Source organism: Chaetodon auriga, chromosome 17 (genome assembly GCF_051107435.1).
Source record: "Chaetodon auriga isolate fChaAug3 chromosome 17, fChaAug3.hap1, whole genome shotgun sequence".
Taxonomy (NCBI): Eukaryota; Metazoa; Chordata; class Actinopteri; order Chaetodontiformes; family Chaetodontidae; genus Chaetodon; species Chaetodon auriga.
This window is the reverse complement of record NC_135090.1, coordinates 16,821,088-16,833,925: the sequence shown is the minus strand read 5'-3', so window position 1 is coordinate 16,833,925 and position 12,838 is coordinate 16,821,088. Positions and strand designations below refer to the sequence as shown.

Here is a 12,838-nt window from a genome sequence, read left to right as displayed (position 1 = left end):
AGGAAATTGTGATGGACATTTTTCACAGGTCAGACAAGTTCTTAGGCCAAACAACTCCAAATATAAACTGGCAGATTAATAGGTAATGAAAGCATAATTTGCTGCAGCCGTCCACATTGTATATGGATTTTTAATGGGTTTAACTTGACACAAAGGAGCATTTTCATGGACATGAGCTCTTAAACAGATCAGTATATGTTAAGGCCCCAATGTGCTTCATCAAGACTGCTTGTTGGCTAGTTGAAAGGCTTTGAAACCCCCACCTTCTCACACCTTTCTGACTGAAGATTTGGGTGGGGTGGGGTGGGATAGGTGGTGGAGCTGGAGGGCTGGGGCTATGTCCAACAATTTCTGTAACTTTCTGAAACTGGACATTCAAAGTCACTTCATGCAGTGATTTGCGCCGTCCTCCGCATCATTAAATACCCCCCTCTCTATGATGACCAGCTTTTCATCCGGCCTTCGACTGTTTGGAACAGCTGCGTATAAACACTTTTCATTTCTCTGTGATTGTACAGCGAAGTCATGTTGTACGAACCAATTCTTTTCAGGCATAACCTGGACCCTGCTCTTGTGAACAGTGTCATGTGGTTTCCATTACAAGTTCTGTTCATTACAGTTACGGTTGGGAATGCATTTGGTTTGGAGGCAACATGCTTTTCTTTTTTTTTTTTTTTTTAATAGAAAGTGGAAGCCTCATATGCTAAATATGCTTGTGGCAGGGACTAGGAATGCTCATGGAAATATTTTGTTCATGCTGGAGATGAAGAGAGGCTGTCAAAATCCCGTCCACAGCTTCCCACCACAACACGTCCACATGACACTTTTTTCTCTGCACATACAAAATAGAATGGCGGCAGTAACACTTGCCAAATAAATTTGTCCCATAGATCTTCAGCACTCACACTAAACAGTACACATCCTTCAGTCTTCAGCAATACACCCGCCAAGTGTGTAGTCAATCGGATGAACAGCTGTTGAGAAAATCAAAGGACAGACATACAGACAGACCTCCATTTTACTTAGATACAGTTTGCCAGTATACAGTATATACTGTAAACAGTTCTGTAAAGAAGAGTTAATTCATAGATCAAGAAAAATTGTCAAATATTTGGTGATTCGAGCTTCTCAGATGTGAGCCTTTGCTTCTTTTTTACTATTATTTGGCATTTAAGACCAAACATTTATTTGATGAACCTAGAAAATTGTGAGATTAATCATTAATAAAAGTAATAGTAAGACGCAGGCCCACTTTAAAGTTAAAGCTGTATAATCTTATGTAAATCCTTATTTATTTAAGTTTTCTGTAACATTTAACTTGAAAGTGTTTATGGCGATAGATGATTGATAGTCGTGCAAAAGGTCTTGCTTTTTTTATTCAGTCTGCACAAGATCTCAGATTGCTCAGTCAAATCTGCCTGATGCCACAACTCAGCCTTTAGATGTCACTCTTGCTATTGAATTTCATGCCCTCTTTATACCCCTCATTACGAGCTGTATGTTCATTTTGGGTTTGGCTTCACCTTTGACGTTATGGATTTGGGGTTCGTCTACTTGGAACTGTCTGGCGCTGTTTTGAATGCCATGACCACGGGGTATCTATGGACTGGACTGGGATCCATGGTGTCTCCTTGAAGTAAAAATTATTTACTGGTTAGGTTTCAGGAATATGTTATTTTTGCCCTACTCATGTAACTCGTTGTTATGGTGAGGAAACAAACGACCCACAGTTCTTTGTAAAATTACAGGTTGTTGAATGACACGTCCAACCTTCAGGCTGCGATAAGGACTGTGAATGTCGAAGTCATTTGGAATTTTAATCAATACACAGATATCTGTTCTTTTTCCAATTCATTGCACCCTCTGAGGAATGCCCAGCCCTCACGTGTGCTTCTATTTATCTGTGTTGGTGGGTGGTTCTTCATTTGTGACCTGAATACCTCAGCGGGTGAGCATTTGAATGTCCTCCAAATGTGTGTGTCTGTGTGTCCTCTGTGTGGCGGTGTGTATGCATGTGTTTTTAGGCTCTTGGCTGGGCAAATGAAATATTCATGGTGGCATGGTGGGATTGGCTGCTGAGCAAAGAGCGGGCTGACAGGGTAGAGCAGAGCACGGTGCGTTCTGAAGCAGCCCGCTCCCTCTCTCTCTTCCTCTCTCTATAAAGAGATGAGCGGAGGAAGAGGTAACAGACAAGTGCGACAGGGTCTCTGGTAGCGCTTAGCTCACACACACACACACACACACACACCTTCTGCAACAGATATAACCAGCAGAAAGAAGGAACTGGCTAACATCCCTGCTGCAATTGCTTTGATGTTTTAGTCTAAATGGATGAACAGAGCGAAGGGGAGCATGTGCTTACGGTACGTCTGGTCCTGTGTGTATGTGTGTGAGTGTGTGTGGCTTTATGTGTGCTTGCCTGTCATGGTGCACCCGAACACGATCAAGTAGCTCTGTGTGTGCTGCTTTATTGGTGCGTGTTTGTGTTTATATTGGCTTGTCTTCTTGTGTTCTTCTATAGCAGAGTGTAGCCATGGTCTGTGCTAATGAATAGGGCAGGTGGTCTGTACATTTGAGGATGAGGGGGATAAGGTGAAAGAGGGGTGGGAAGATGTTGCCTTATTGGACATGCCTCTTGAAATGGAAACGCTTCCCTTGTACCCTTTAATCGCCTCGAGGAGCGGGACTGAGAGGAAACCGACACAGACAGTTATGGCTGCTCGAAGGAGTGGGACAAGGAGAACAGGAAGGAAAAGAGGAGAGAGATGAGGAGTGTCAGGGAGAGGAGGATGAAAAATTGGTCTGCCAAGGTAGCTGAATCCAAACAAGGTGCATGCTGTCAATAAAGATGATGTCTATTGGCTGACGTGAAATGAAATTGTTTCCATTAAGTCTGGCTAAAAGCATAAAGTGCAACATTTTCTGTGCCAGAGTGGGAGCAATGGCCAAGGAGACACAGTTAAAATCAAGTGCACATGGAAAGAGGAAAATATTTTGAGGCAGAGAGAGGGGATGGTTTCCATCTTTGTGTTTGTCTATGTATGACTGCAAGGTGTCTGCGTGTTTGGAAGTGTTCATTACATCCAATGGAGACTATGGTTACCAGTTTGTTTTTCAGTGTTTCTGCTGGATGGAATATTTTCTCAGCCCTTACAGCTAAAAGCTAAATAGTTGAATGGCTAGTCAGCAGCCTAAAGCTGCCTGATAAAACTGTATCATTATTATCTCTGTATTTACATTTTTTCTTACCCAGCACCTGCTAAACACCATGGATGTGTGTGGCTTTCTGAAAAGACTTTGACCAAATTGTGTAAAATGCTTAATAAGTGTACATGTAAAGTAATGTACTCAACCACTTGATCAGCAGCCGTTTATAATCTCTCAATTGTCTGTCTCCATTATCTCTCTGTTTTCAGATATAATTTAATTGGTTACATAATTTAACCTCAATTGGCAGTAAATATATGTCAATATTCTCATCCGTAATATGCAATTGTGCATTTGGCAGTGTGAAACAGAGAGATAAATAGTAATCTCAAGGGACAGGTCTCTCACTATGTAACACATCTCTTACGTCAGTCTCTATCGATTGGACCAGGTCCCAGTAAAGCAAGGCTGGCAAAGAAGTGAGATTCGAGGGAACCAGGCCTGTTGGCTTGTTGGGTGGCTGGTTGTTTCATTCACTGTCTGGTTGGCTGAAGAGGTGTTTGGCTGCTATGTGGTTAAATCACTCCCACACAAACATGCATCTAACAGAAGTGAGGTTAAGCTACATGCTGTCAATGAATAAGAAATTCACTTAGTGTCAAAATGCAAAGCTGACACGATAAATTGGTCTCCAGTGGCACTGTAGAGCAGTTTTTCTGTGTGTGGGTCCGAGTTTTGTTTATCTAGTCCACTTGCACGAGGTCGTGGGCGACGTGATACACATTCCTGCCAATGTTGTCACACTATTCCACTGATCTACAGGTGACGGAAATGCACCAAGTTATGCAGCAATGGAGAAGACTGCTTTCTCATAAACATGGATGTAAACAATGCTGGAGTCAAGCTTTTTAATGTGTGAGATAGTAATGGCATCCTGAACAGAGAATGAAGTCACACTCCCTTTGTGTGTGTGTAATCTAAGCCTCCCTGGTCTTTGTTTTGATAGTCGGTCTGGCCACGTGTGCATGTCAGTGCATGTGAGTCCTTCCCTGGCAATCTGTTGGCCCTCCCCGTGATTATAAAAAGACCAAGAGAGTGACCTCTCACACAACATTGCAAAAGCAAGATGGCAGCGTGCAGTTTGAGTCGTTCAGCTCAAGCGGGAACCTCAGGCCCTGAAAAATTAATATTAACATGGCCAACTTTACAGCAGAGATAAACATGTTTACAGCCCGGTGCAAAAGACGCTTTTGGTCTCTATAGCTATCGAGAATGTAGAACAAGAACATTTTCAAAGCCGATTAAGTGAATTAAGAGTTTATTTGACCAAACCAGAGTTAGTATTTCTTTAAACAATGGAGAGACTATTAAGAAAAGTCAGCTTTGCCATTGTTTTATAAGGAAGGAAATGCCTTCATCATGTTTGACCTCACAGATACACAACAGTGCATTTTAGTGAGTGAATGTGGCCGTACATTCATCGAATTCTAAGCATAATCATAGTTGCCCTAAAACGCAAAAGTATTGCTTTAATTTGAATATGTAAAATTAAAAATGCTTTCCTTGGATGAGCACATGCTAAGCCTTGTGTTTACTCTTAAAGGTTCATGTGAACGATAAATCCCAATCCCTGCATAAAACCCAACACATTGGTGATTTTACCACCTAAGCTGCTGTAAAAGCCAGTGAAATTCCTCACATGCTGACACACTTAACACAGTAAAATTCTTTCCAGCCCTTTATCTTTCATGGATACAGTATAGAAACTGTAGTATGTAGAAGAACATTTTGTATTCATATTTTTTAATCTCTTTCCATGGTGTTTTTTTTTTTATCTGTGTTGCTTTAGTATTAGTTAATGATAAATGATGTAAGTCTGGCTTTCCACACTGCTTTTGCTGTCTCTCTGATGTCCTGCCTGTTTCTCGCTCCTTTTCTGATTCGTTGAATTAAGGGTTTATTTCGACTAGATTCAGAGTTGTTGGTGATTGTTTTAACAGTGAAAGATGAACCAAGAAGTTACACAAGACATGTCAATGTTGTAATAAATATACCGGTACAGGTAGTATGTATCTTGTTGTATTGGTTTGCCCTCTTATGTTTATAATGTGCATAAATGGATATTTGAATGGTTCAAATGTATGTGTTTTTTTCAGAAGGAATAATCAAACGTCATTTTTGGCCAGTCTTAGTGGGGCTCTACTACCGCGGAAAGCAACTCATGTTATTTCAATACCCCACCCCCTCTGCAAACTCTGAGGTGGCCTGTGATGTCATCCAGTCAGTTACAAACTAGCTGCAGACACAACTCCTGCACGCCCTCCTTCTTATTTCCAGTGACTTTAATCATGCCTCTCTGTCCTCCACCCTGCCCACTTACATGTTACACCAGAAACATTGAAATACTGCATTTATTTTTTTTGGCAGCACCAAGGAGGCATATGATGAATCACCTCTCCCTCCCCTGGGAAGATCTGATCACAACCTGGTGCACCTCCTGCCTGTGTACAGACCTCTCATACACAGGCAGGCAGCTGTCATTTGCACGGTGAAAAGATGGTCTGATGAGGCTTTCAAGGCTTTGTGGGGGAATTGGGGCTGTCAAAATTGTCAAAAATGACATTGACAACCATATCCGAACCATTTGAATATCTATTTTTGACCATAATGGAGGGCAAACCATTACAACCAGAGGCATACTACACTATTTATTTCACCATAAGCATGTCTTTTAAAATAACTACATACTTACACATTACAAAATAAACAAGTAAAACGATGCCACATAACTGTGTTGCTGAATTATTTGCTCATATCAGCTTGACCTACATTACATTTTCAAATGAGTGAGAGCGCTGCATCCAGCAGCCACGAAATGGGCTGCAGTCTAACTGACAGGCTCTGATTGTTTAACCAGACACAACTGATATATTGCGCTCATCAAAGCCACCAGAAACAGTAATCTTATTATTGTAAAACAGACTTCATTCAATCTCGATAAGAAGCAAAGTGTGCAAGGAGTGAGAGAGAGGGCGGACATCAGAGAAGTAACGGGGGAAAACAGAATATCTAACTTGGGAATTATTTTCCCTGGACATTATGACTGAAGGGGTTCAGATATGTCAGATTTTTCTGGAAAAAAAAACACAAAACAAAACAAAACAAAACCATAATTTACTGCATGAGAGAAACTCTGTTTGTGTGACCCTTGTCCATCACGTAGTGCATTCAGTACAGCAGCCGAGGCCCACGCAAGAACAGCTGTTGCAGTAGTGCTACCTTAAAATGGAATAGTAATTTTCACAATTGAGTGTCTGTTTTGTTTTTACAATTCCATTATGTATTTTGAAATATTTGTGGACAGCCTTACTGGAAAGTACTGGAGGACATTGACAGTATCACAAACTATATAATGAACTGTATCAACGTCTGTATGGAGAATGCCTTACCCACCCTGGATTACCCCAACATAAAGGCTCTCTTCAAGGCAAAGGGGTCTGTAAGTCAGGAAATAAAGAAGAGCTGATGAATGTGCAGAGGGGGCTGAGGAGGGGGAATCAGGGAGGGAAAAAACAGCTACAAGATGAAGCTGGAGGATCAGTTGGTGCAGAACAAAGTCAGTGGAGTCTGGAGGGGCCTTAAACCATCTCTGGTTTTAAGGAGCACAACTCCCAGCCTGTGGGGGACCAAAAGCGGGTGAATGATCTGAACATTTTCTTCAGTAGATTTGATCTGTCATCTGTCCCACTGCTGATGCTACCCCACACACCCCCCTTTTTTTTTTTACAACATTTAACTCACAGCCACCCTGTACATCCACTGCGTTTCCTGTCCAGTGCCCTACTCCCCCACCCACAGCCACCAGCACTTAACCCCCCTGCCCCAGTTTGTCACTCACAACAAACCAGGTGAGGAGGGAAGATCAAGGCGAGAAAGGCTGCCGATCTGGATGGCATCTGCTCAAGGCTTCTCAAGTCCTGTGTGGACCAGTTGTGTGCTCTATTTGAGCACATTTTCAACCTGATCCTGAAGCTGGGCTGAGTGCCACAGCTGTGGAAAACATCTTGGTACCAGTGCCAAAGACTGCACCCGAAGGAGCTACACTGGCATTGACATGACACCTGTTGAAGACCCTGGAGAGGCTGGTCCTTGGCCATCTCTGCCCTGTGGTGAGCCTATCAATGGACCCACTGCAGTTTACTTATCAGCCTTGCATTGGGGTGGATGATGCTGTCATCTACCTCCTACGTAGATCCCTCTCTCACCTAGAAAAGGCTGGGAGCACTGTGAAAATCATGTTTTTTGATTTCTCCAATGCCTTCAATACCATACAGCCCACGCTTCTCAGGGACAAGTTGAAGCACACAGGCGTGGACCACCACCCCACAGTGTGGAACATGGATTACTGTTACTGCTGTAACACTGCAGTGTGATTAACTTGGAATTGTCTTATCTTATATACTATCTGAAAAGCACACAAATAGGTCTGTCAGTGTTTAGTAGCAGCTTCATTAATTATTAAGTGAGTCTTTCTCCCTGATGGGCACTCATTTGAAATGCTTTCCCACCAGTATTAGCAGTCTGAATTCAACATTTCATGCAGCCGGCTGGTTGACCTTGTTTACTGAGTGATTTGGTTGGGAGCAGATAAGTTTGGGTCTTTGTAAAAATCCCATAGTTAAATAGATACAAAATATATTGAAAGAAGAGTGTTTGATATGTTTTCCATGGATTTGTCCACATTTTGTTATTGTTGTCAGGGAACAGCATTCCCACAAGGCACCCATGTGAAAGAATAGAGGATGAGGGGGCAGCAGGATTACAGAAAGATGAGAAATGATGAAGCACTTGTTGGCACTGTTGGCACTTGGCAGGTTGCCTGTTGGTGTTGTCTACCTCCCTTTGATTGTCATTTGGAACCCACTCTCTGCTTGTCCACATTTGTCCCCTCCAAAGTGAACTGATCCAGGCAGGGCTTATGTTGTACCAGACTCCATGCGTGTTTTCAGTTCTTCTGAACTTAGACTAGAGGTGACATTATGCTACCCGGTGACATCGAGGGGCTTCTGATCAGAACTCCCCACTGTGCTTGACATATGTTTAGTCAGTAGCAGTGGGAGCAGAATGTGGCACGTACTTTGAGTAATGCCTCTGTCGTGTGGCAGCACACCAGGAAACACTGTGCCTACATTCACGTCTACAGACTTTTCTAGATTAAACTCATACCGTGGTTATGTTTCAATTTGGTTTGTCCATCTTTGTATCTCGGTTACTTGTTGACATTTACTGCATAGTTTGGATGTAATATCAAACACTATAGAATCATAATGGTCGCCACTAGATGCAAATGATTTCTGTGGATCCACACAGGAGAGACAACAATGCAAGGCACATAAAGCCTGGCTTTCTGTACTGTGTAGATATGACCAGACACGCATCTGCCTTCTGTCATTGATGTCACTATGTGGCAGCTTTTCTTACTCAGCTGGCATTTTTTTCTGTGCTCCAAGCCCTCCCCACTGGCACAGCTCCTGCAGCCTAACCACAGCTGTGCTTTGTGGGCATAATGGCCCCCCCCTGGCTTGAGGACTGCGGGTGATAGACTAGGGGTTTATTTTGGACAGAGCTATGTGGCAGGTTGCATCATGCGTTCTCAAATTGTACCAAGCAATGTGGGGTCCAGGGCACAACGGACTTTAACACGTGCAGATACTAAACTGGCATGACGACAACATATGTAGAATACACGATCATGGATGTTTGCACACGAACAGGTGTTTCTACAGTAAAATTAACAGATTTGTGGAAGTGGTATTTTAAGAAGCTTAAGAGTAAGACGATAGTCATGAAGCAGGAATTGTTTAAGACTAGCTTTGTGTGCCCTGCTTGTAAACATTGGTTCATGTGATTCCTACAGAGTGGGAAATCTGGCCAGTAGCCAAACTCTCTCTCTCCAAACTTTCTCTAGTAATTGATTTGTTCCAAAGGTCTTGTTCCATTAAAAGAAAAGTGGCATTGACACATCACAAGACATTTAATCTTGTTTTAACCCTCAAGAAGACCTTTGTTTTACACGTACAGTTGAAAGGTTGTTTGAAATAGAAGTCGTTCACTCACAATCAAGAAATCAAATACAGATGCTTGTACTTCAGTATATAGCAGCTGAACATACTGTATGTAAGATCTGAAACCCTAGATGGTGTTCAGTCCCCCTCCATCACTAATGACCACGAGAAAACAGTCCAGTCCAGTCACTCTTGGTCAGTTTCACTCGCCCTCGCTGTGGGAAGGAAGAACTGTAGTTACTAGAGATAGATTAATGTCTTGCTGCTCTTCTCCCTCTCTGCAGCTGAATTATTACTGCTCCTCATCAAGGCACTGTCAGAGAGCAACGTGCTCATTATCATGCAAATCCACCAGCAGCTGAGAAACACACACACACACGCACACACACACAGGCTTACAAGTACGCACACAAGCACAGTCACAGATGGCATCATTCATTGTACGTGGGGTTCTAACAGGAGAATGATTATGGTAATAAATGTGTGGAAATCTGAATGTCAGTGAAGGCATATATAGACTTGGACTGTGTGCCTTCCATCAGAATGAAACTTCAGTGTGGTCAGTGGCGGTGACGCCATGTTTGGACTCATCATCATATCACGTATCCTTTCAGTACGGGGCTAACATTGTCACCTATTGTTTCCACTCTCTCCTGCTCGGCAGCAGGGCCTCTCTGTGATTGGTTGGAGGCATTGAAAGGATCCTCCAATTGGGTATTGTATAGCTTCAAAGTGTTTGTCCATGAGGCAGGAGAGCAGCACATTTGTAGCTGTTGAAATGCAGTGTCTGATCATATTATATTGCCTGTGTAAAAGACTGATTGTTAGATATTTATAGATTCACAGAAGTGTATGTCTTTGATCACTTTTTAGCTGTGTTGAATTACACAGAAATTCATTTTTAGTATCATGGACTGCCTTCTGCAACCTGCCCCACCCTGTTTGTTAAAACACAAGCTGTCAAAAAAACTGGACCAAAATAAACTCTACAATCGGTTCCCTAAGATCATCTGTAACTGTCGCAAACTTACTCCTATATACCCCTTATTCATTTCAGTCTCTTCAGCCTGGCAGTCAGGGCCAGCATCAGCTCACTGTGACCCTTTGGTATTTATACACCCTATATGAATGTGTGTCTAAAATAAGCTTTTTCCATCCTGGTCACAATATATCATGTGTAGTTAAAACAAACACTAATCATGGAGCCAAGGTGGCCTGACGTCTCATGATTTGCATTACTGTTATTTACGGTGCGAAATTCAAATTTCTCTCTGATAGGGTCTGCAGTGTCCCACAGCTGTACTGGTTGAAGTCATTTGACATGCAGGCTTTATTTAATGTGATGTATTTGTAATGTATGGGCTGGTTTTGGAGGTTAGGTGCTGTGATGTAATGATGTTAGCGGAAGCTAAAGGATTCTGGTTTTGTCATTATTGTAGTGGTTGTGGCCTGGAGTAACATCAGTATCAGCTGCTGTATTCTGGGGGTAGACCCAGTGACTTCCTCCCGCACATTTAGATTTGTTTTGACCACACATGCAGCAGTAATTGGAGACAGTGTCTCTGTGGCTGCCTTAAATGTTCTGGCACGTAAGGGCAGGGAGTCAGGGACCACTAATAACAGGGTTAGCAATGGACCAACCCGAGTTTGGGTTAAGGAGCTTTATTTTGTGTGTGTGTGTGTGTGTGTGTGTGTGTGTGTGTGTGTGTGTGTGTCAGAACCAGTTTTGAGTTTGAAACGGTTTAAAGCTGTTCACTTTTTCAAGAGCTATTTAAATTTAAAGGTTAGATTTAGGATTGGACTAACTTCTGGTTAAATGTTGAGGTTAACTGTGTACCACTGATGGTTAAAGCTGTGGTTTGAAGCGAGTGTCCTTACAAGCACACCATTGTATGTGTGTGTTTGGGTACTGTAATAATTGTGTCAAAGCAGTTTAAGTTGATAAAAAAATATTACTTTGCTGTGACATATCCTGACGCCTTTATGTCTCCTCTAATTGGATCTTTCTATCTCTCCGTGTTTCCATGACAGTGATATCAGGCTCATTACTTTCACTAAGGTCACAACCTCTCTTTTTAATGAATGTAGCCAGCCTCGTAATGTTGCTATAAAACGTGACCTTTATCACATGGACCATAAGCAAATATTTTCTGATAGAGACAAATTAGCTTATGGAAAATACCCCATTGATACCTTGCTGCATTATGCAGTACTTCAGGCTATAAAGGAAACCTTCAGTGGCTCATCTGCTAGATAAGCTATGCTTTTATCGTTAACGCCTTCTGCTAGATTTCACCTGTTTGTCAGAGTGTGTAATTTTGTTCTGGACTATATTTCAAACCAGATTGATGAATTGTTTACTAAATACACATAATACAATTTTATCCAGATAATGCTCTGAGCTGTCTCTATTGACTGCCATGTTTACGTGGTGTAGAAATGGGCTGTTGGTGTTGGGCATGTGCAGAACCAGAGTAGTTAGTTTGCTTCACTTCCACGCTTAAACCCACAGCTACGGAGTGAAAATGGGTAAAAGAAACAGACAGGCCTCCCTATACACCTGTTAACCAAAACTACAGGTGATTAGCATATTTGGAGTGGAGGAGGAAATTGAAGCATCTCCATGCTGCGTTCCCACCAGTCTGATCACAGCCAAGCCAGCCTCTGCCAATTGACTCTGCTTTGTGCCAACACTATTGGAAAAGCTGAAGTCTGATAGAGTCAGGGTCTTTTCTCTGCCTGTCACTTCCCCACATTCCTCTGCTACTTACAGACTCTCTACATCTCTCTCTGCCTCACCAATCACATATCTTCCACTGTTGTTCCGACAGGTGATGAAATGAAGGAGATGTCATCAACGCGCAGCCATCTTACCAACTTTGATATCTATTTCTTTGTGTTGGCAGCTTGTCAGAGTTCTTTAGAAGTTGGACTAAAGCTGTACTCACATATATTGTCTGTCATTGCAGTGATGACACATCATACTGAATGTCTTCTGTATCTGTTATTATTATCAAAAGTCAGACATGATTTTAATGGGTTTTCTTTCCCCTTGGGTCTTGTCCGCCATTAAAAAACGACACCTGGAGAAAACTGGAAAGAAAATCACTTTGCACATGAGACTCATGCATCTTTTCTTGCTTCCTCTCTCTCCTCTTGTTTTTTTCAGGGTCTAGACGAGGAGGCAATAGTTGACCATGGGAAGACCAGCTTCACCACTCACACAAACTATGAAAAGGAAGATTTGGAAAGTAAGTTTGTAGCCACTGAGACTTTTTGATTTTGTTGCCCATTAAACTAATTTTCATTCATTCTTTCACTTGCTGGTGATCAGTCTGAGACACCAGGCTAAGTAAACTTGAGACACTCAGGGCCCTTACGATGGGAGTTTGTTGATCGGCCAGAGGAATGGTAATATTATCATTTATTGACTGTCAGTACAATCACATCAGTGGCAATTAATCACAAGTACTGATCCCATGTAAAACGTGATTAAATGAGTCGTTGAAGTTTGTAATTTATATTTGTGAGGAAGTTTGGATTGAACTGCATTGAACAAGTTGATTTTTTGTTTTTATACATTTATTTGTCATATTATGGCGTGTAGGGAAAATATTAATTTTGAG

At 42.1% G+C, this 12,838-nt stretch overlaps 1 protein-coding gene across 7 annotated transcripts in view; it reads left to right on the top strand.

Annotated features, from left to right (window-relative positions):
* The window catches only part of LOC143335611 (sodium bicarbonate cotransporter 3-like), a 41,848-nt gene that overhangs the window by 4,526 nt on the left and 24,484 nt on the right, over nucleotides 1-12,838 (top strand). For 5 of the 7 annotated variants that reach the window (XM_076755162.1, XM_076755161.1, XM_076755158.1 and 2 more), the window contains exon 2: nucleotides 12,382-12,463. In XM_076755162.1, coding sequence (XP_076611277.1) covers nucleotides 12,382-12,463 — 82 coding nt within the window. Of the gene's footprint in view, nucleotides 1-2,160; nucleotides 2,364-12,381; nucleotides 12,464-12,838 lie in introns of those variants that run through there. The other 2 variants (XM_076755160.1, XM_076755157.1) reach the window with 1 other exon arrangement.